The 22,760-nt window shown below is 41.7% G+C and overlaps 1 protein-coding gene across 13 annotated transcripts in view; it reads left to right on the top strand.

Moving 5' to 3' along the window:
• Window positions 1–22,760, top strand: part of CHDH (choline dehydrogenase) — an 84,229-nt gene that overhangs the window by 16,987 nt on the left and 44,482 nt on the right. For all 13 annotated transcript variants that reach the window (XR_009761483.1, XR_009761482.1, XR_009761480.1 and 10 more), the window contains 4 exons: window positions 14,549–14,678; window positions 15,827–15,961; window positions 16,538–16,680; window positions 18,733–18,835. Coding sequence is in view for 9 of the 13 variants with exons in the window: in XM_061618229.1 (XP_061474213.1) it covers window positions 14,549–14,678; window positions 15,827–15,961; window positions 16,538–16,680; window positions 18,733–18,835 (511 nt within the window). In the remaining 4 variants the exon portion in view is untranslated. The remainder of the gene's footprint in view (window positions 1–14,548; window positions 14,679–15,826; window positions 15,962–16,537; window positions 16,681–18,732; window positions 18,836–22,760) is intronic.

Raw genomic sequence — 22,760 nt, 5'->3', positions numbered from 1 at the left:
ACAGCAAAATGGAAGAAGAAGTTGAGTTATCCTTCCACCACAGAAGGTATAACAATAATATACCTGCAGAGGAAGGCGAGGAGTCTGAGCCACAAGAGGCAACAGAGCCAGAACAGGCAACAGAGCCAGAAGGGGCAGCCAAAGCGCCAGCACCCAGACGCTCTGAACGCACCAACAGAGGTGTACCACCAGACAGATTTGCTTACCTCGTGAGAGATGAACTTCCAGAACCAGAGACCTGGAAAGAGATTGAAGCCTTACCCAAAGCTGAAGCTGAGAGGTGGAGGCAGCCAACCAAGGAAGAGCTGGAAGCTCTACACAAAAATAAAACTTGGACACTGACCAAGCTTCCTCAAGGAAGGAGAGCTGTAGGCTGCAAGTGGGTATTCAAAAAGAAGTCAGATGCAGAAGGAAATGTTGAGAGATACAAGGCAAGACTAGTAGCCAAAGGATACTCTCAAAAATATGGACAAGACTACCATTGAACATTTGCTCCTGTAGTCAAATACGCAACTATCAGAACTCTTCTGAGTGTTGTTGCCAACAAGAAAATGCAGGTGGAGCACATGGATATAAAGACAGCATTCTTGCATGGAGAAATAGAAGAAGAAATCTACATGCAGCAACCACAAGGGTTTGAAGTTCCAGGAAAGGAAACCCTAGTGTGTAAACTTCAAAAATCCATCTATGGACTTAAACAGGCTGTCAGAGCCTGGAATGAGAAACTGAGCAAAATGCTCTTGAAGGTTTTGTACAAGGCAGAGCAGAGCCATGCTTGTACAGCAGATTCAAGAACAATGGATGGACTGATGTACTGATTTATGTTGATGATCTACTGTTGGCTTATCAAGACCCAATGGACAAGCAACAGCTAGTAAATCATCTCAACAAGGAGGTTGAAGTGAAGTGCCTGAGTGATGTCACTCACTACCTTGGAATACAAATTGAAAGAAGATGATGGATCCTTCTTGCTGAATCAAATACAAAAGATCCAAGACCTTCTCGAGAGTCTAGGACTGAAGGATGCACATCCAGCACCTACTCCAATGGAAGTAGGATATCTGAAACCAGACCAGAACAAACAACCATGGGAAGACCATGAGAGCTACAGACAAGCCATTGGAAAACTTATGTATATCAGCACTGTTAGCAGGCCAGATGTGGCAGTAGCAGTGGGATACTTGTGCAGAAAAACCAGCTTGCCAACCAAAAAGGACTGGGAAGCAATAAAGAGAATGGCGAGATAGCTAAAGGGCACTGCAACCAAGAAATTGAAGTTAGCAGCTACCCAGGATCTTAAACTAGTGGGATATGCAGATGCTGATTGGGCTGAAGACACTACAGATCGAAAATCCACAAGTGGAAACATCTTCTACTATGGAAGCCTCAGGAGGGGAGAGTGTTCTTGCACTCGGGTCCTGCTTGCGGGCTTCCCCCAGGCACCTGGTCGGCCACTGTGAGAACAGGATGCTGGACTAGATGGGCCACTGGCCTGATCCAGCAGGCTCTTCTTATGTTCTTATGTTCTTATGAAATTCAGTGATCAGCTGGGCAAGTAAGAAACAAGAGACTATAGCACTCTCTTCCACAGAAGCAGAGTATGTGTCAGCTTCTGAAGCAAGCAGACAGTTGATGTGGCTGCTTGAACTGTTCAAAGATTTAGGTATCTCTATACCTGGGCCTGTTGTGATGCATGAGGACAATCAAGGATGCATCAGACTCATGGAGTCAGAAGGGGTGAGTTCACGGACCAAGCACATAGACGTGAAGCACCATTTCATTAGAGATACCTACCACAGAGGACTACTCAAGATAGAGTATTGTCCAACAGAAGACATGACTGCAGACGCTCTCACGGAGGCGTTGGGCAAAGTCAGACATTGCAAGCTGCAAGACAAGATGAACCTTGTGGGCTGAACCAAACACTCGTTGAGAAGGGGTGTTGGAAGTGGGGCAAGAGCAACTCCTGTTTTGTTCTTTTGTTTATATTCCAGAAGGGAGATAGAGTTAGGGTCCTCCATAGGCTTGATTACCTTTACCTGTGATGCTCAGACTTCCTTCCTTCCTTCCATCGCTAGACTGATAACATCTTAAGGGAAGCTTATCTGCTCCTCCTCCTTCCGCCCTTTCCTCTCTTCTCTTCTTTGACTGTCCAGGAGAGAGGAGACACCTTTGTCTCTGCTCTCTCTCTCCTAGCCATGAGGTCAACTCCCATGCCTGGGAGTTGCACCTCCAACTTAGTTAGTTAGTTAGAACTAAGTATGCCTTTCTATCTACAATGTATTTCTATAAATAAAGTAGCTTTTCTTATTTTACTAAGTCTTAAGTCTCAGTGATCCTGATGCAGGGTCAAAGCCTGCTTTCTTAGGTAAATGCACGCACACACTGGCATGCTCGCATTTCAGTCCGCTGTTACTCTCTGCTGTGCTGCTTAAACAAATTTAGCACCAGCAACAGTACCCACATCCCACACCTTTTTAGGGCTTTAAGGATTAGCATCAGCCCTTTTAATTGAACCTTTAATTACAAAAACCTGAATTCTAATATGAGGCAAGAGAGAAAATTACGTCTTTTCATCCTTTCCATGCTTCATAATTTATAAATTCTTAACAATTATCTCCCCAGCCTCGTTAGCCTTTTCTTATAAGGAAGAACCGCCATTACATTAATCATTTTAGTTAATCTTTTCTGTGTCTTTACAGCGCCCAAGCCTCAGATACTCAAAGAGTGCTTATCAATGGTTCCTTCTCAAACTGGGTGGAAGTAACGAGTGGGGTACCACAGGGCTCGGTCCTGGGCCCAGTGCTCTTTGACATTTTTATTAACAACTTGGATGAGGAGGTACAAAGCATGCTTATCAAATTTGCAGATGATACAAAATTGGGGGGCATAGCTAATACCGTGGAAGACAGAAACAAAATTCAAAGGGACCTTGATAGGCTGGAGCATTGGGCTGAAAGCAACAGAATGAAATTCAACAGGGATAAATGGAAAGTTCTACACTTAGGAAAAAGAAACCAAATGCACAGTTATAAGATGGGGGATACTTGGCTCAGCGGTACGACATGTGAGAAGGATCTTGGAACTGTCTTTTATCACAAGCTGAATATGAGTCAACAGTGTGATGTGGCTGCAAAAAAGGCAAATGCTATATTAGGCTGCAATAACAGAAGTATAGTTTTCAAATTGCGTGAAGTACTAGTTCCCCTCTATTCAGCACTGGTTAGGCCTCATCTTGAATACTGCGTCCAGTTCTGGTCTCCGCACTTCAAGAAGGATGCAGACAAACTGGAACGGGTTCAGAGGAGGGCAACAAAGATGATCAGGGAACTAGAAACCAAGCCCTATGAGGAGAGACTGAAAGAACTGGGCATGTTTAGCCTGGAGAAGAGAAGACTGAGGGGAGATATGATAGCACTCTTCAAGTACATGAAAGGTTGTCACATGGAGGAGGGCTCGGATCTCTTCTCAATCGTCCCAGAGTGCAGGACACTGAATAATGGGCTCAAGCTACAGGAAGCCAGATTTCGACTGGACATCAGGAAAAGCTTCCTAACTGTTAGAGCCATACAACAATGGAACCAATTACCTAGAGAGGTAGTGGGCTCTCCGACACTGGAGGCATTCCAGAGGCAGCTGGACAGCCATCTGTCGGGAATGCTTTGATTTGGATTCCTGCATTGCGCAGGGGGTTGGACTTGATGGCCTTGTAGGCCCCTTCCAACTCTACTATTCTATGATTCTATATGGCTGCAAATGTTTCCCAAAGGTGCCTGTAACCTAGATTTATATGTTAGCATTATAATACATGTTTAATTTTAAATCCCTTCCCTAATAATTTATAAATTTGCCTTTTCCCATCTTGAATCTAATTTCTGCTTTGGATAATCATTCACTCAGTTTATTTTGAAATTCTTCACAGTTGACCTGGGATTACACTTATCCTGAATAATTTGGTATCATCTGCAAACTTGGCTACCACACTGACTCCAGTTCATTTATGAATAAGTTCATATGCATTGGTTCTAATACCTAGTATACTTTCCATCACAGTGAAAACTGTTTATTCCTACTCAGTTACTGATTCATAAGAGGACCTGCTCTGTTATCCTATTCAGCTATGTTTTCTTAGTAATCTTGTGTAGGACTTTGTCATTGAATGTATTCTGTGGTTGAAGTTGTGCCTTGCAATTAGTAATGCTGCAGATTGATAAACCCAGCTAAGAAACTAAGTTGCATTATTTTTACTGTATCTGTTCCATGGGGATAGCTCTGTTTCACTGGCAAAAACCTCCTGATAAACTTTGCAGTCCTTTTCACTAGTAGATACCAATACAATATAGATATCCATAAAATATTGTAAAGTTTAATCAGAGTTTAAATTAGAAGGATAATGTTGATAATCAGATGTCAAAATGGAAGAGAGCACCCTGCTGGGATGTCTCGTTTCAGGCGGACAAAAGAAACCATTAGTCATTTACAGAGTTATGTCACTAAGTGATGGTTAAACATCAAAAGGTGGTAACAAGTATCTTGTTTGATCTGCATATGTATGTTCTCTTTGTCAGTTAACTGTTTTCCCCCCATCATGTTTAGCAAAAGTTGACTTTACTGGGGTTTAAGGCATTATGTTGGCTGTCTGTCACCAATCTAGTAATCAATCAATCGTTTATTATGCTCAAAGACTAGCACTATAAAATATTAAAACTATAAAAACATATCAACGTTATACAGAGAAAGAAAGAAACAGCTGCAACATAAGATAATATAACTAATGGTGTTGAATAAATACACCAATGGGCAAAAAGCCCCCAAAAGATTAGCTATTATTATTTTTCCATCGCTCTCTTACAGGTAACAGCTAATGCACAAAATCTTGCCACATTATATGTGACTTGCAGGTTCCAGTCTGAGAGTAAATATTCTGAATAAAATGCATCAGACCTCCCTGGGAGTTTTTGAAGAATTGGGGTGATAAGATAAAATCAGGAGTCCCAATAAAAAGAACGATACAGCAACATATGAGCAACAGTTTCCACATCTCCTGTATAACAGGGGCATAAGTACTCTTGAACAGGAACCTTGTTAAATCTGCCTTCTAAAAGCACAGAAGGTAAAACATTGAGCCTAGCAAGTGTGAAAGCATTTGTATATGTGGGGATTGACAAATATGTCATATAATTTGTTGTTGTAAACATTCTCACATAATCTCCATAGTTAGTGTGAAGTGCTGCCAAGCTCAAATGATTTTGTAGGACAATATCCATAATTTGCTGGGAGACAGCAGTTTTATTTTTGGTATAGCCTAATGCCATAATAGTGGCAGTAGAAAAACCCAAATACAGCCATATCATAGAATAGTAGAGTTGGAAGGGGCCTATAAGGCCATCAAGTCCAACCCCCTGCGCAATGCAGGAATCCAAATCAAAGCATTCCTGACAGATGGCTGTCCAGCTGCCTCTGGAATGCCTCCAATGTCGGAGAGCCCACTACCTCTCTAGGTAATTGGTTCCATTGTTGTATGGCTCTAACAGTTAGGAAGCTTTTCCTGATGTCCAGTCGAAATCTGGCTTGAAATCTGCAACTTGAGCCCATTATTCAGTGTTCTGCACTCTGGGACGATTGAGAAGAGATCCGGGCCCTCCTCTGTGTGACAACCTTTCATGTACTTGAAGAGTGCTATCATACCTCCCCTCAGTCTTCTCTTCTCCAGGCTAAACATGCCCAGTTCTTTCAGTCTTTCCTCATAGGGCTTGGTTTCTAGTTCCCTGATCATCTTTGTTGCCCTCCTCTGAACCTGTTCCAGTTTGTCTGCATCCTTCTTGAAGTGCGGAGACCAGAACTGGACGCAGTATTCAAGATGAGGCCTAACCAGTGCTGAATAGAGGGGAACTAATACTTCACGCGATTTGAAAACTATACTTCTGTTAATGCAGCCTAATATAGCATTTGCCTTTTTTGCAGCCCATCACACTGTTGGCTCATATTCAGCTTGTGATCAATGACAGTTCCAAGATCCTTCTCACATGTCGTACCGCTGAGCCAAGTATCCCCCGTCTTATAACTGTGCATTTGGTTTCTTTTTCCTAAGTGTAGAACTTTGCATTTATCCCTGTTGAATTTCATTCTGTTGTTTTCAGCCCAATCCTCCAGCCCATCAAGGTCCCTTTGAATTTTGTTTCTGTCTTCCACGGTATTAGCTATGCCCCCCAATTTTGTATTATCTGCAAATTTGATAAGTATGCTCTGTACCTCCTCATCCAAGTCGTTAATAGTACCACTGGAAAAAACATCAGCTTTAGGCAGAAGTTTATCTTATATATTTACAGAGATTTGGCCCACCTCCAACCACAAAATTATATTAGGGATACATGTCAGGGTTCCTAATACAGCTCTTATAAATTTAGTTTGTACGCCCTCAAAGGGGGCAGAATCATCAAAAGCACATAGCTTGGAGCCATACAACATCTGGGCTATAACATTGGCGACAAAAATGTGTATGGCTGCAGGGATATATTGACCACCTTTGGTGTAAAAAAGAAACAAATAGTGCCTTTACGCTTCTCTGAGCATTTGCAATGGGATTTTTTGTTTGAACTTTCCATGAGCCTGTTGAATGAAAGGTTACACCTAGATATCTATAGATAATAACCTGCTCGATTTGATGGTCGTTAATCTGCCATCGATGCTTAGTCGTCCTCCTATTAAAAATTAGGACCTTAGTCTTATCATAGTTAATTGCCAGCCGTTCTTCTTTACAATATGAGGTTAAAGCACTTAAAAGTCTTCTCAGACTGATGCTTGACAAAGATAGAAGTATCATATAATCTGCATAGAGATGGATTGACAGGAGTCTGTTTGCCAACTTGGGAGGATGTGAATTTACCTTCGTTAAGGATTTGATCAAAGAGTATATACAGAAGTTAAACAGAGTGGGAGCCAAAATACTTCCCTGTTTAACTCCATTAAAAATGGGAATGGGTCCTGTCAAATGACCAACATGATCACATTTAACCCTCAAGCGTGTGTTTTTATAAAGACTATGCATTAATATAAGGAGTCTCCTGTCAATATTTGTGGCCTCAGATTTTCCCCATGGTCTATCTCTTGAAATCGAATCAAATGCTGGTTTAAAATCAATAAAAGCTGTGTGACCGCTCTTCGTTGATAAAGCATACTTTTCAGCAAGATGTTGAAGAACAAGTCCTTGATCAGCTGTGGACCGTCCCGTCCTAAAACTGGCCTGTTCGTCTTCAAGTATATTTTCCTGCTCTAGCCAGTTTAATAGTTTCTCATGCAAATGAGAAGCATATAACTTGCTGATTATACTCAGCAAGCTAATTAGTCTATAATTTCCAGGACCTTTTCCTTTTTTGTATATTGGAATAATGATGGCCAGCCCCCAATCCTCTGCGATGCATTCCGTGTGATCAATGCATGTAAATAATGACGCTAGGATAGGAACCCACCCCTCTGTATTTGTCTTAAGGAGTTCTGGTGAGTTATTATCGCTCCCTGGTGCATTGCTAGCTTTCAATTTAGAAATAAGATTTCTAACTTCATAGGAGGTGACCAGTGGCCACTTGGGGAAACTGTTTATATTTGCTTTTGATATCTGGTGACAACTTTGCCCCGTTGCATAGATGGCACTACAGTATAATTCCCAAGAGTTCACGGAAATATGGCTGTCCCTGTTAACTGTTGTTTTTGGGTAGCCCCTTGAGACCACTCTCCAAAAAGTTGCAGAATCATTTGATCTTGTCACTAAGTAAGTTTTGCCATATCTCTTTTGTGGCCTGCTTCTTTTTTACTTTAATTAAAGCCTTATATCTCCTCTTTAATTGAAACCATTCAGGAGGTAATACTGGCATAATTTCTTCCTTATATAACTGGTATTTTTCAATTAGGGATTTTTTTCATGTCAATGCATTCATGACTGAACCAGTGTTTGGATTTACTAGAATTTAGTCTTGCCGGGATTTTAGCTTTCAAACAATTTTGTAGAGAGAAAATCAATTCTTGAAACAAGATTAGTACTGTTCTCAGGGAATCTGCTGTTAACATAGCTTCACAGTGGCATAGACTACCTTCCAAGTACAACGACTCTGTTGAAATGTTTCCTATTGTAGTTGACCACTTGACACGTGAAGCTCTTATCTCTGCCTCAGTTCAACATCAATTCATAATCTTTGTAAAAATGTTGAGCTCTTAATTCAAGGATAAAACCATGGGTAGGTGCTCACTTCTCAATACGTTTGCCCACCTTACAACAAGACACTAAATTTAATAAATCATATGAAACAATAAAGTAATCAGTTGTAGAGGCTCCTAACCCTGAAAGAAATGTAAATTCACCATTACAGTCATCTTCCACACTCCCTTTCAGAATTACTAGATCCAGTCTGTTAACCATTTGCATTAGACAAATGCCAGCATAGTTACAGCCCTTTGGACTGTCTAATGGGAACCATATGGGCCTCCTCATGATCGGGCAGGCATTTGTGAGAATGGGAATACAATGCATGGTCATTCTGTCCTATTCTAGCATTTGGATCACCTGCCATAATCACAAAGGATTCTGGATACAAAGTGGCCAATTTGGTAATATACTCTTCTAATTTGGACCAATTTTCTTTGTTTATATCTCTAAGGGGGCAGGTAAACATTTATTATCTATAGGCTGATTGACCAATGCTTGATAACCAAGGAGTTGCAAGATCAGCTAAGGAGACTGGTTTACTAGTGACCACTTGAATGGCAGTAGATACCAGCACCCCAAGACCTCCCTTAGGGCGACCTCCCCTAGAACTGGGGTCTGCATCAAGACAATATGCAGCGAAGCCATTTAAAACCAGGCCCTCCTTTGCCCAAGTTTCTTGAAGCAGTATAATATCATGTTTATTTATAAAGTCCAAAAAGGAAGAGTCAGCAACTTTACACTGCCAGCCTGCAGTGTTCCAGAACAGAAATGTCAGATGGTTCCTGGGCTGCTGTGATTTTTGTCACTCCGGGCCTGCAATGGACCACTGAGGATTTTTCTGGGTCTTCACATTCTGTGCTATTTGGTCTTCATTCATATATTCCTCCCTTTGACGGCACTGCCCACCCATATTTTCTGAGGGAAAGTAATTATTTCTCTGTTTAAGATTCTTTGCAGGGGACATCTCAATGGTTCCAGATTCCTCCTCCAGGTACTCAATTGCTTCAGTACTAGAGCTCAGCTTGATGACATTTGAATTCACCCGGGCTGCTTGATTTATTAAGCAACCAGCAGGATTAGTTGACTTCACCAGTGAACCATGTTCCTCCTCCTGTAGGAATCTCATTTCAAGCCAGGTGTAGACTTGTTATTCTGAGTGTTTGTAGTTAGTATTGTGATGATTAAGTAGTTACTAATGGGACTGTCCTTTAGTGGTAAATTGAGTTCTGCAGTAATTTGAAAACTCAAGGGGCATCTCTGCACCCATATGGGCCCTAGAGCAGCTTCTTATCACCTTTTCAGGTTTTCAAGCAGTTGTGCTAGATCATTGTGTTCCCTTGCTTTGTTTGGGCAACCATTTTTCCTTATCTGCTTATCTACCAAATATGATTTTAAAAGGTCTAGTCTGATCCTGATTTTATCTTGGGCCTCTGGAGGTAATGCACAAAAGGAGTCCAATAACTTTTCCCCCCCGTTAACAAATTCTTTCTTCTCAGAGGGGTTGCCTTGCTGCATGAACCCAAGCATCTTCATGCTCATTGTGCTCACAAGTGTGCAGGACTTCATTATTGTTAGATATTTCATTAAAAGTATCAAAATCAATTAGATTTTTGGGGTGACTAGTCTTTACAACTGAGGTGCTTTCTGGGCTTATTTTGCAGTATGTATCCAGAGCCGAGGGGGGGGGCTAGGTTCTAAAAAAATATTGAAATTGAGATGTTGCTCTCAGTGCAGGCATTTCTAGAAGCAAAGACAACACTGACTAAACTGTATCTCTAAAAGTAGCCACTGCACAAGCATACGTGTAGTTATAAAATAGGTACTCCACGTGTACTATATCGGCTAAAGAAAATAAGCCCTGGAGGACTTTCTGCAGAATTTCCAAAAGATGCAGTTTACATTCGTGCTGAGTTAGTAACCCATGATGTTTAGGGTGGTTGTTTAAAACTAACTTTTGGCAATTCAGCACTAAATTCCAATTTTTGCCAGTTTTGGGTCTGCTTTTGAAGTGAATTTGTTGTCGACAGGATATGTCCAAGGAACTTGTATATCAGTCTTACACACCTGGTCCTGAGATTGCATTGGTATAGTATGCTGTGTGGAGGAGACAAATTTAGTTTCAAAAAGGAACTTATCGTTGACGTCCACAAGTTCCTTTTAATTCTCTTGCTGATATTTTGCTCAGCGTTCTGTTTAGGACTTTTCCTGGTATTTTGTTCAACTTTTTGCTTAGGACTTTTTTCTGATAATTATTTGAAAAGTTTTTCAAAATCCATTTTCTTATAATGTGTTGGCTTTGTATTTTTAATATTTTTGCTCTTTTTAAAGTTTTTAACCCCCTTCTTTGAAATGCTGGGCTTTTTTGTGTTAGACATTCTCCTGCACGCTTTTCTGTTCAGCACAGTTAGTCCATTTGTTTGAAACCTGGAATTATATGTACAGTAGGGTTCCGCTTCTCAGCGTTCTGCTTCTCGGCGTTCTGCTGATCCAGCAGTTTTCTTCAGGGTTGGGGGACTGCGGGCACATGTCTGGACCGAGGGAGCGAGCGGGCGTAGGCAGGTCAGTGGGCAGCTCCCTCCCTGCGATCCACGGCAGGCTCCCTTGCCCTTTAAGGTAGTTTGGGGTACAGTAGTTGCCTACTTGGTTCCCCCCCACTTCCCCATTTCTACCTACCTAGCCCTGTTCTGTTTTTGGGGGGACAGCGGAGGCTGCTAGAGTGGGAGTTCACTCTAGCATGGCCTGCTTGTTGCTGCACCTGCCTGCAACTTACAGTGGTGGCTTATGTCCTTCTTGGTTGGATTGGCGGCGCCTGCTACAGCGGCCCTGTCTGGAGTTCGCAGCAGCTGCTTTTAGGATCACTCCGGAGCTTGCGGCTGCAGCTCCGGTCAACTGTGGGTTCCTTCCCCTGGTCTAGGGTTGGATCGGCAGCACCTGCTACAGCAGCCCACCTGGAGCTTGCAGCGGCTGCCCAAAATATCATACTGGAGCTCACTGCTGCGGCTCCGGTCGACTGGCGGGGGGGAAGCTTTGATCTGGCTCTGTGGTCCAAGCGATCTCTCCGGAACTTGCGGTTGCTGCTCCAGTCAACTCTGTGTGTGTGTGGAAGGCTGACAACATGTCTAGAGCCTGCACGACCATTTTGATGCGGCCTTTTTGGCTCCCCATCATGCTATGTTCCGCTATTCGGTGTTTTTTGCTTTTCGGCGGGGGTCTGGTCCCTAACCTGCCGTATGAGTGGGGCCCTAGTATAGCACGAGTCCTTTTTCAAACCTTCCCCTCTCCTCTTCATTCTTTTATGTGTTTCCACCAGAATTGTTAAAAGACTGTTGCTCACAGATGAAAAGGATTTAATATGTTAAATCTCTTTCATGAGCAAATAAATCCAGCCCTCAATTGGTAAACAATCACCATGTGGTGACTCATTTTGAGTTGAGGGTTCATTTTGATTTATTTTTTCCTCATTGATGGCCACCTCCTTAATCTGCTGAAGCATTAGATCGTTTTAATTGATTATTTGACTAATTGTTCTTTGCAAATGACTATGTTCACCCTGCCTTGTGCTCAGCAAATGCCAGGTCAGCTGCTAGGTTTGCGCAGGGTACGGTCTCACTATGATTTTGAGTATTTCCTTTACAGTCTAAAGTCCAATCTAAGATGGAATTTTGGGCATTTGAGGGCATATGTTCAATCTTTGAGGGCATATGTTATATCTTCTCCATTCGTAAAAAAATTGAGTGATTTGCGTTTTTTCGCTTTGTTTATAGGGGCATACCCTTCAAGGGGGCAATCCCCTGAGTCCTGTAGCCTTTTCTGGTGAGCACCATATCTTTTAATGCAGTTTCTGACACTGGCTTCCCAGAATGAAGTTTGAGCTGTTTAAACTGTTTTCAGCAGTATAAATACATCTGCCCCAATTTACTCTGTTCACTGCTCACTGTTGTTTGTAACATGGGGTTACTTGCTGCTGGAAGGACACCTTATCTCTTGTTTCTTTTCTTCTTCTGCTCAAATCATTGTATTTACAAAAATAATAAAAAACCCTGTTTTTTTCTTATTAAGCTAGCAAAGCTAGCAGAGCTCGTTCTTGCAGTACAGAGGTGAGTACAAATAACAAATATAAGAATATAAAAAGGCTGCAGTATACCAGATATGAATCACGTTGAGCTCAGATGAAGTTAAAATAACTGGAGTAAAAGTTTAAAAAAATTAAAAAGTAAAAGTTAAGTTTAAAAAGAAGTAAAAAGAAAATACATACATGCTCTCCTAATCAACTTCTTATCAATAAGTGAAATAAAATATAGAAGTTTGTAGAGCTCCGACCAAACACTCCTGCTCGGGCCTCTAGTTATCTGTAAGAATTTCTTCCCCATCTTTTAAATAGTTTGCCCTTCCTAAACAGTTATTAACACAATGGCTCATAGAAGTATGTTGTTAGGTTTTAATTCTTATATTACTTGATCCAGAATAGCCCCCTTGTCTTGGCTGCCTGTGTATCACTTTGACTTTGGACAGGTGTATGTAAATGTTTTCCTTAATTTCAGTAAAGTGTGGACAGCTCTCAAAACTCTCATTACCCAAATCTCAAGCAAACAAAAACATGGAGAATATGGTTTTATAGTCTTGTTACAATTTTGTTGTTGTTTTTAAGATTACTTACATTTATTGTGCGCTCCAGCTCAAAAGAACAATCGGTTAAAAAAAGATATAAAATACATAGAAAAATATGACAAGACCATTCAACAGTTAAAACAGTGTTAAAACTCATCCCTCTCTAATCTAATCCTGAGCCCTAAACACAAGTCCTCAAAGTTCTTTGAATCTTCCAAATGTTATTAAAGCTTGAATTTTGGTGCGGTTCCCAAAGGAGGGGGCAGCTCTGGAGTAATTTTAAACACACATAGCAGGAACAGGCTTTCAGGCTTTTATATTGGCATCTAATACATTATATTACATCACAAAATACTAATATCCTGGAATATAAAGATACCTGGCTGACACAAACAGAAGTTGATCTGAAATTTATATACAGTAGGGCCCCACTCATATGGCGGGTTACGTTCCAGACCCCCACCTAAAAGCGAAACCTGCCTAAAAGTGGAACTCTTTCAATAAAATGGCACCCGACCCCCGAAAAACACCATAAAAGCGGAACAAGCACTGTATGAGTGGGGCCTTACTCTAATTTTAGCCGCCGTATTAGCGGAACACCGAAAAGCGGGACCCTACTGTATCTGAGAGATTTATCTGAAAGATCTGAAATCGTTTTCATTTTTAGCACAGGACTTTATAGTCTTTTAAAGTCTCTGCGCTGCATGCATAGAACAAAGCGGATAGAGGCTTAGTTTGGTCTAGCCTGCATCCCCATTATGAAATTGAGAAAAAGGGGTTTTGTTTTTCCCAGGAAAAATGAGACATAAATTCTGCCATATAAAAAAACCCTCACTAAAAGAGTATTCTAGTTTATGTGGAGTAGACTAAAAACAGAAGGCAATATATTTAATAATAATATTTATATAACACAATTCATGTTCAGAATACTTCATGTGCATTCCAGTCCTGGAAGGGAGGCTAATATTTTTATCTCTATACTCTAGATGTGTGGCAGTGGAGTTTTGAACAGGGGACTCCCCAGCTGATAGCTCTCATTTAATTGCTTTAATTTACAGTGCCCATTTTACTTCATTACTTGTGAAGAATAAAGTGGTTAAGGTGTTGGACTACGACCTGGGAGACCATGATTTGAATCCCAACATAGCCATGAAGCTCACTGGGTGACCTTGGGCCAGTTACTGCCTCTCAGCCTCATGAAAACCCTATTCATAGGGTCGCCATAAGTCGGAATTGACTTGAAGGCAGTACATTTTATTTTACCTTCACTGCGACTAAGTTCCTTAAAATAAAGGGCCTACTTAGCACAACTAATCATTGGCCATTCAGCTAGCAAATGACTGATGAGGAAAAAGCTCTCTTGAGGTTTGGAGATAATAAATAACACCACAAACTATGTGGTTTATAATCAGTTGAAGTTTTTGGTTTAAGACTAAACTTTGGAAAATAGTTTGTGCAGGTGCCACAAAAAAATTAGGAAATCAGATTAGTTTGGGTCTTCAGGAAAGACCAGTATCACTGTTACCTATGATGGGGTGGCTTATTCCAAATTAAATGATAAATGAATGTTACAATAATCTCAGCCTAGCTGTCTGAACTCCAAAATCTCAGGGCCTAACACAAGTAGTATAGAAATTGACAGCCACAAATACGACCCAGCTGTTCTCTGAAAGGTTATTTTAAATACTGATTTTGTTCTATCAAAATTGTTTGTTTACAATTAGCTTTCTTTTGTTTCAGGTTTTTGCTCATAAGGAAGTTATTTTAAGTGGAGGTGCCATAAATTCCCCACAGCTACTTATGCTGTCTGGAGTTGGAAATGCAGATGACCTAAAAAAATTAGGAATTCCTCTTGTCTGCCATCTTTCAGGTTTGTATATAATATTGTGTTTAGTACATTGATCAAATGCTTGCTTATAGACATAGCCTTGGACTCGTAAGATTAGTTAACTAAAGGAAGTTCATGGAAGAAAAGCTTGTCATCCCCTCTTCCCTCTGCTACAGCCACTTGCACCCCCAAAAGCCCTCTTTAGAGGGTTGAGAGGCCCTCCTAAATAATGTGGGATGGGGAGATGTGGTAAGAGGAGGAGAGGGAAAGCTTTTTTTTCCAACAACTTCCTTAACTTAACTTGTCCTATCGTTTCAACTGATTTGGGGCTATTTCTTCCTCATTTCCTTAGCACCACTCCATGCCCCATTCCACATTTTTAGGATGGTTCTCTAGCCCTCTGGAGAGGACTTTTGTAGGCTGTGGGGTGGGGATAGGCGGGAAATTTGATTCAGTTCACATTTGAAGCCAAATCTATCAAATCCACATTTTCTGAAACAATATGAGGACTGAAACACAGTCCTCTGAAATTTGTACTTATTCAAATTTTGCAATGCAGTTTTTCAACCAATGTTTATAAAATGTTTATGTTAGAGGAAAGTGCATATGGAAATGAACATGTGAATGAAAATATACAAAAATGCATTATAAAATGAGAAATTGCTTTCAAAAATGTGCACGTTTGTCAAAGCTACCTACAAAAATGTGTTAGGAGAAATTTGCAATAAAATGCTGGAGAATTTTCATGAGGATTTTTTTTAAAAAAAATGCAAATTGCTGCAGAAATGTGGAAAACAATTTAAGATTAGAAAAAATGAGAAACTGAGAGTACCATAATTGAGAGAACTTTTCATCCCTAGTATGGGGCTACAGAGGGCAGGAGGGCACAGGAAACATTACTTCCATGTACAGTAGGGCCCTACTCATACGGTGGGTTACGTTCCAGACCCCCACCTAAAAGCAAAACCTGCCAAAAAGCAGAATGTCAATAAAATGGCACCCGACGCCCAAAAAACACCGTAAAAGTGGAACAAGCGCCGTATGAGTGGGGCCTTACTCTAATTGAAAGCTGCCGTATTAGCGGAACGCCAAAAACGGGGGCCCTACTGTAGTTCCTTAAATTAAACTTATCTTAGGATCCAATTCATACTTATATAATGTTGATATTTTCTTTTGGTCATTTCTACTAGGAGTTGGCCAGAATCTTCAAGATCATTTAGAAGTGTATGTACAACAGAAGTGCACTCAACCTATAACATTGTATAAAGCACAAAAGCCTCTTCAGATGATCAAGATTGGGCTTGAATGGTTCTGGAAATGTACAGGTATGACTTAATTATGTCATGTGATGCTTCTACGTAGATAGGGGTATCAAATTCACTTTTAAAATAAAAAGGGCTTATCCACATGAACTAACATACCTCTGAGCACTGTGAACGGGGAGAATGTTTGACTAGTAAAGATGATCTGTATATCTATATATTAGATGATTCATCTATCAGTAGATATATCTGTGTTGTAATGGAGGTAGACATACTGCATAAATGAACCTTTTCTGGGAAAGCGCTATCGTATGAGTGTCTGCTCAGAAGTTAATTCCCACTGAATTCAATGGGATTTTAACCTGTGAGTAAATCCTATTGAATTTAATGGGATTAGCTTCTGAGAAGGCTTATGCATCTACTATTGACAAGTTAGCATCAACATAAGTCACAGTTTCTTCAGTGCATTCTTCTCCAACCACATCTTCTGCCTCCATACACAGGAGTCAACTCTCAGAACCTCAGAGAGAATATTGTCAGCAATTTGATTTCCCTCCATGGAAAAGGATATATATAATCAAAGCTGTCTTCCCTTTTGCACAATTTCTGAATCGGCTCTATGGTATTTCCACTTTGCAGGTGATGGAGCAACTGGCCACCTGGAGTCTGGTGGATTTATCAGAAGTCGACCTGGAGTTTCTCACCCAGATATTCAGTTCCACTTCCTCCCTTCTCAGGTGATTGACCATGGACGTGTTGCTTCTCAACTGGAAGCTTACCAAGTGAGTAGTACAAGAATAGTGTTATGGGTTTGTGGGTTGAGATAGATGATTTCTCTGAGTCCCTTTCCAGCCTCTGATTTGGAACCCTGTACCTGGAGGTGGGCTCTGCAGCTGAGAAACCTGCTCCGCTGGTCAGATGAGTTTCTCTTGGTAATCTAATAGAGTAGCCAGGTGGGCTAATGGTCAAGTGCCCATTAACTGGCAAATGGGCCAGGGAGATCCTGTTGTTATTGAAACTCTTCAGGAGAGCCCCCCCCCCTTTCCTGGAGCCAAAGAGAGGCTTGTGTGTCTGAGGAAAGGCTGGAAACTGGAGCCACGCAGAGAGGCCTGCACTCTGCACAATGGAAAAGCAAGATCTATTGGAGTGCTGATGCTTTGAACCCCTCAATTTTATGCTCAGGCTGTGAATGTGTGTAAATAAACCATATATCATAAGGATACCATAGTCTCCACTGACCTTCTTTCCAAGGAAACTGAACCCTGGACAAGCTCAGGGACCCCTGGAAGGCTTGCGCCGCTTGGAGATTGGGGTGGTGTGCAACAATGCCAATTACAAAAAAACAGAAGAGTTGTTCACAAACTATGCTGGCATAATATTACTTTATCTGTAGCATGTAATAGAAAAGTCATATTGCGTCCTTGGAAATCCTTGTTACTCTCTATCATTAAACAGTAGGAAGGCAATTAAACCAGACAATTTCTCATTTATGGAGCTGCCAATGTGACACCCACAGGTGCCATTGCATCCCCAGATATTTTCCTTGGTCTGCTGCTGCTGCTCCTCATTTTTGATTGTGTTAGATTGAGATGAGGCTGTATTGAAATAAGATGTGTATTATTTCAGTAAGTACCGGAGCTTGTCTCCTCTCCATCGGACTTATTGTGGTGCTTCTTGCCTTCTTCCTGCTTGTTTTACTTTTTAAAAAACATGTATTTATTTATTTATATCTCGCCCTTCCTCCAGTAGAAGCCCAGGGTGGCAAACAAAAGCACTAAAAACACTTTAAAACACCATGAAAACAGACTTTAAAATACATTAAAAGAAAACATCTTTAAAAACATTTTTTTTAAAAAAGCTTTCAAGACATCTTAAAAAAAAGGTTGAAAACATATTAAAAAGCAATTCCAACACAGATGCAAACCATTTTTGCAGAGTCCCCCCCTCCCTTTTCTTTTACCTTTGGCTCTGGCTGGGACAGTTGGAAAGAAAAGCACAGGTCTCCACTCCCCAGAATGTTTTTAGGCCAAAGGTAGGCTCAGAGGCATTTTTCTTAAGAAAGAAGGTGGGGAAGCTAGGTGGCAGTGCCTGGTCTTCCTGCCTCCTTCAAAACTCATCAGAAAAGACAAAAAAGGGACCCTGTCACTCTCTGTTAAGATTGGGGGATGGAGGAGTGACTATGGGGGTATTTCTGGAGGTTCTGTTTTTGAATTTCTGGAGATTCTGTTGTTGAATTGAATTGAATATGAAATGTCTGCTTTTTGTGTATGCTTGTTTGGTAGTGGTGATGTTGTGTCTGCATTTGTTTCAAGTTGGTTGTTTGGGGAGATAGTGTTTTGCCTCGGGGGGTTGGGTGTGGTTGTTTCAGGGTGGGGGTGTTCTGTCTGATTTTTTTATTTGAGTTGGTTTGTGTGTGTTGCATGTTTTTTGGGAAGTGGGAGTTGCCTGTTTTGATTGTGTCTAGGATGTGCCCGTGTTTCATCAATTTGAGCACTGCCAGTTTTTCTTATGTGATTTTTTTTGGGTGGTCTCCATGACAGTTTTTCAGATTTCCAATGTGCTCCCAGGCCCAAAAAGAACCCCAACAGTTTAAAGTTAAAGTAACTTTATTTTGAATCTCTTTTTGACAATGTAGTTTATTTTTAGTGTTTTTGTACAATGTTTTATTACAGCAGACACAGTTAAAATGGAACATGTTTTAAGTTGTGGATTTTCTTACTCTTGTAATCAAATATACTGTGAACAACTTACAATGAGAATCCAGCTTTACAAATTCTATTAATTTAAACAGAACATCCAGATAGCATATTTCAGATCTTCTTTGGGGGTTGCAGGTTCATGTTGGACCCATGCGGAGTACCAGCATAGGATGGCTAAAGCTGAAAAGTACAGACCCAAGAGAGCATCCCATCATTGAACCCAACTATTTGTCGACAGGTAAATGCAGAGTCACCTGTTTTCTGTTTGTTGTCCCTTTCAGTTTGTGGTCCAGAACTCAATATCAGTGAAGATATAACCTTCTAGAGACAGTAGCACACTGTTTTAATGAGAGCACTGTTCTGTATTTCCTTTTTGTATCCCTTTTCATTCATCCCAATTTATGAAGGACATGGCACAATGGTCACACATCATCTGCTGAGTGCTGTATTCTCTCAGACAACGTATGTTTTCCTGCATTATGAGTAAATCTGCAGTTACCAGGTTACCCAACCTCATGAGCAGACAATGGGAGCTAGCCTACCAACGCATTTTAAAGTCCTTGTTCCACACCAGGCATAATCTCTGCTAATCCTCTTCTCACCACTTTCCCACCCCCAGCTCTCCATATATCACTACTCAGGGCTGTAGCCAGACTTGGTGTTCTGGGTGAGCAACAAAAATATAGAGGGGTGAGTGATGTTGTATTTTAGGAATTACAAACTACCACAGATAAGGACTTGAAGCCTCTTTATTTCAGGATCTTAGAAAACTGAAAACTAATTTACGAGGCCACACTCCAACAACTCTGGCTCTGCCATCTTACTTCCTCTTTCTCCTAGCTTTGCTCCATGCCTCTAACTACAACTCCCAGCATGCAACTCACCCACTACAGTACCACAGGGGGCCAGAGGCCTATTTATCTAATCTGAAGACCATTTTAAAGACTATTTTTACAGTATCATTGGCTAAACAAAACATTTAACGACGAAGAGAACTTTTGAAAGTGGATGTCAGAAGAGAAAAAAGAAGCAGCAGCTTGAAGGGCAATTGAAAAAATATTGAAACGACAGTTATTTCATTACAGCTATAGAGAAGGGACCTCATACTCGATGTTACTTTGCTGCTTCCATTTACTAAGTTCTAATCTGTATAATGTTCTTGTGTTCCTTTACATTAAAAGTCTTCAGAATCCTATATGGCAAGAAAGTAGGATTGCCAGGTCAGAAGCATCCCAAACCCTGAGATTTCAGGGGTGGGCCCTAGTGATGTTATGGGGGCAGGCCCTAGTGATGTCATTAAGCATGATACATTAAGCATCAGCCACAGTTGCTTGAAGCATACAATTCCAACAAACATTTGTCTGATTGGAAATTAAGATAGAGATCATAGCTAAAAGATGGTGTTCCCAGGTTCAGGTGAAGTGATGGAATCATTCCTTTCCCCCAGGTAGCATACCATCAGGTGGGTAGTAATGCCTCCTAGTGTCCAAAGGCAGGAATGCAGGATTGAAGACTTCGGCTGCTCCATCCGGTTTGACCCCATTCCATTCCTGCCTTTGTCCTAGGTTGGATCCTTTAGCCTTAGCTCTGTGAGTTTGTTCTTTGTTGTTCTTGTTAGCACCTCTTTAGTATCGGTTGTTTCTTTTGTGCTTGTGCTTTTTATGTGTTAAAAAAACAAGAGTTGTATTTTTGGGGGTGGTTGTCCCTGGGTTGGGCCTCTGGTAGGGTTGGTGTGTACCCCCATCCCGGCCTTTCCTTCCCGTTCCCGCCCGTTTCTCAGACCTGATTCCCCCCCATTCTTGGAACTCACACCTGCAGCTCCATTTGTTATTGGGCCTGGCCCCGCGGCTGTGTCCTTCTCTTTGGAGCTCAAAGCAGCAGCTCCAATCTAGCCTCCCCTCCGGAGCCCGCAACTGCAGCTCGGGTTGCTCTGAGCCTTGTGCCTTTCCCTCCCTCAGAGCTTGTGGCAGTTCACGGCAGCTCTCCTGGCCTCCCCTCTGGAGCCCGCTACTGTGGCTCTGATCACTCCTGCCCGTGGCGGCTCACGGCAGCTTGACAGGTTCCTTGGAGCTCGCGGCTGCAGGCAACAGTCACTTTCACCTGCCTCAGATCTTGTGGCGGTGATTCCATCAGCGCTTTCCCGTCTCTGGCTCGTAGTGTATGGCAGTTCGCTTCACTCAGTGGCACTAGGGCCAGCAATACTTCTGCTTTGCTGATAAGGTTCTCGCCTTGTTGCTCACCATTTTTCCGTCTCTTCAGCATAGGCTGTTTTGTGTTTCCCCGCTTTTCCCTCATCTGTCCACCATTTTAGCTGTCATTTATCCTGCTCTTTTTCTTCTCCCGTGTCACCAGTGCCTGTCTGTTGCTGCTCTGTACCTGATTCTCCCCCCCCCCCCGCATAGTGAATAAGCAGGAGACAGTGAAGAAGGAGGAAGAAGTTTGAGGATATTCCCATTTATAGATATATATGATATACATACATACATACATACATATATATATATATGTGTGTGTACATATGTATATATATATATGTATATGTATATATATATTTAATAAAAACAAATATATAAAATGGAAGAATATAAAAATAAAGGGAAAAAGAAAAAAGAAGCGAAAGAGGGGGGGAAAGAAAATATAAGAAGTGGCTGCTTGTGGAAGGATTAAATAATTGAGGTCATAGTGCTCCCCTCTACCGTGGGTGTGTTCTACTGGCCTTCATCAATCCACCACACCCCCCTACCTGTGTGTGTGTTGAATAATTAAGGAATTGGCTGCTTGAGGTCATACCACTCTCCTCTACCGTGGGCATGTTCTACTTGCCTCCCTCAATCCACCACACCCCTCTACCTGTGCATGAGTTGATTGCTGTCTCACCACACCCTGCAGTCTGTGCGTGTGTGACGTGATTGATCGCCTTCATTGGACAACCGTGCCTGGTACCGCTCCCCTCTACCGTGTGCGTGTTTACCATGGCTGAACTCCCTTCCACTGCACCTAGAGAATTAATTACAGAACAGCAGCCACAGCCATTACTTCCTTTGCAACCACCACCAACTCAAGCTGTGCCTAAGATACATAATCTAAGAACAGTGGGCTCCTTATTTCTAACTCATCCCTGAACGGCTGTGCCTCTGCAGTAAATAACACATTCATACTTTGTAACAAATTCTCTCCAGGCTTGCTAGGGGTTGCTATGGTGACCTCAGGCTCACTTACAGGCTCCACCCTGTTCTGTTCAGCGTCAGACAAAATGGCTTCTGCAGCTTTGCCAAGCTTTTGCCTTGTCACCACATAAATCTGTCCCTGTGATCCCATTACATCTCTGCCCAATATTATGGGTTCATGCTGATGGGCATTGATACCGACTTTATAAGACTCCTTTTTTCCTCTCCAGTTCAATTTTATTAAGGCCATGGGAATGCTCTCTGGCTCACCTCTCACACCTTGTATAACTAGTTTTTCCTGAGGTAAAATTTCCTCAGCTTTCACCAAATCTGGCCTCAACAAAGTCTGAGCAGCACCAGTGTCCAGCAAAGCCCAATATTTCACCCCTTGGACACACACCTCTTCTCTTAAGCTTGAGTCAAAATCCTGCACATTTGACCAGCTTATTTGACAGAATTGTATTTTCTTAGTTTCCCCTTCTCTCAGCTCATTTTTCACTGTTATCCCTTGAACAGGATTACAGTAGGGCCCCACTTACCAGTGCTTCGCATTCCGGCGTTCCGCTAATGTGGTGGCGGGAAATTCCCCTTTTTAAAGCCGATTTTGCGGCATTTTGTGACATTTTTGCGGCACTTTTGCGCCATGGCCCCATTATAGTCTATGGGTTCCACTTTACGGCAATTTCCGCTTTACGGCGGGGGCTGGTCCCTAACCCGCCATATAAGTGGGGCCCTACTGTACTGATGGAGTTTGTAGCTTCACAATGAGAACGTAGATGACCTGGCCTACCACATTTAAAACATATTTTTTCCTCCAGTTTAGAATACACAGCCCCAATTTGAGGTGTCCTGTGTCCTTCTGATTTTATTAGAAGGTTTACTCTCTGTGGTGCCACATCCCTTCTGCCATTAGTATTGGGTCTCATTTTAAAATCTCTGTGTTTTTCCCATCCAATCAGTTCGGTTTGAGGTAAAATGATCTGCCAGCTCTGCTGC

Source organism: Rhineura floridana, chromosome 3, assembly GCF_030035675.1.
Source record: "Rhineura floridana isolate rRhiFlo1 chromosome 3, rRhiFlo1.hap2, whole genome shotgun sequence".
Classification (NCBI taxonomy): Eukaryota; Metazoa; Chordata; class Lepidosauria; order Squamata; family Rhineuridae; genus Rhineura; species Rhineura floridana.
This window is presented reverse-complemented; position numbering and strand designations above follow the sequence as displayed.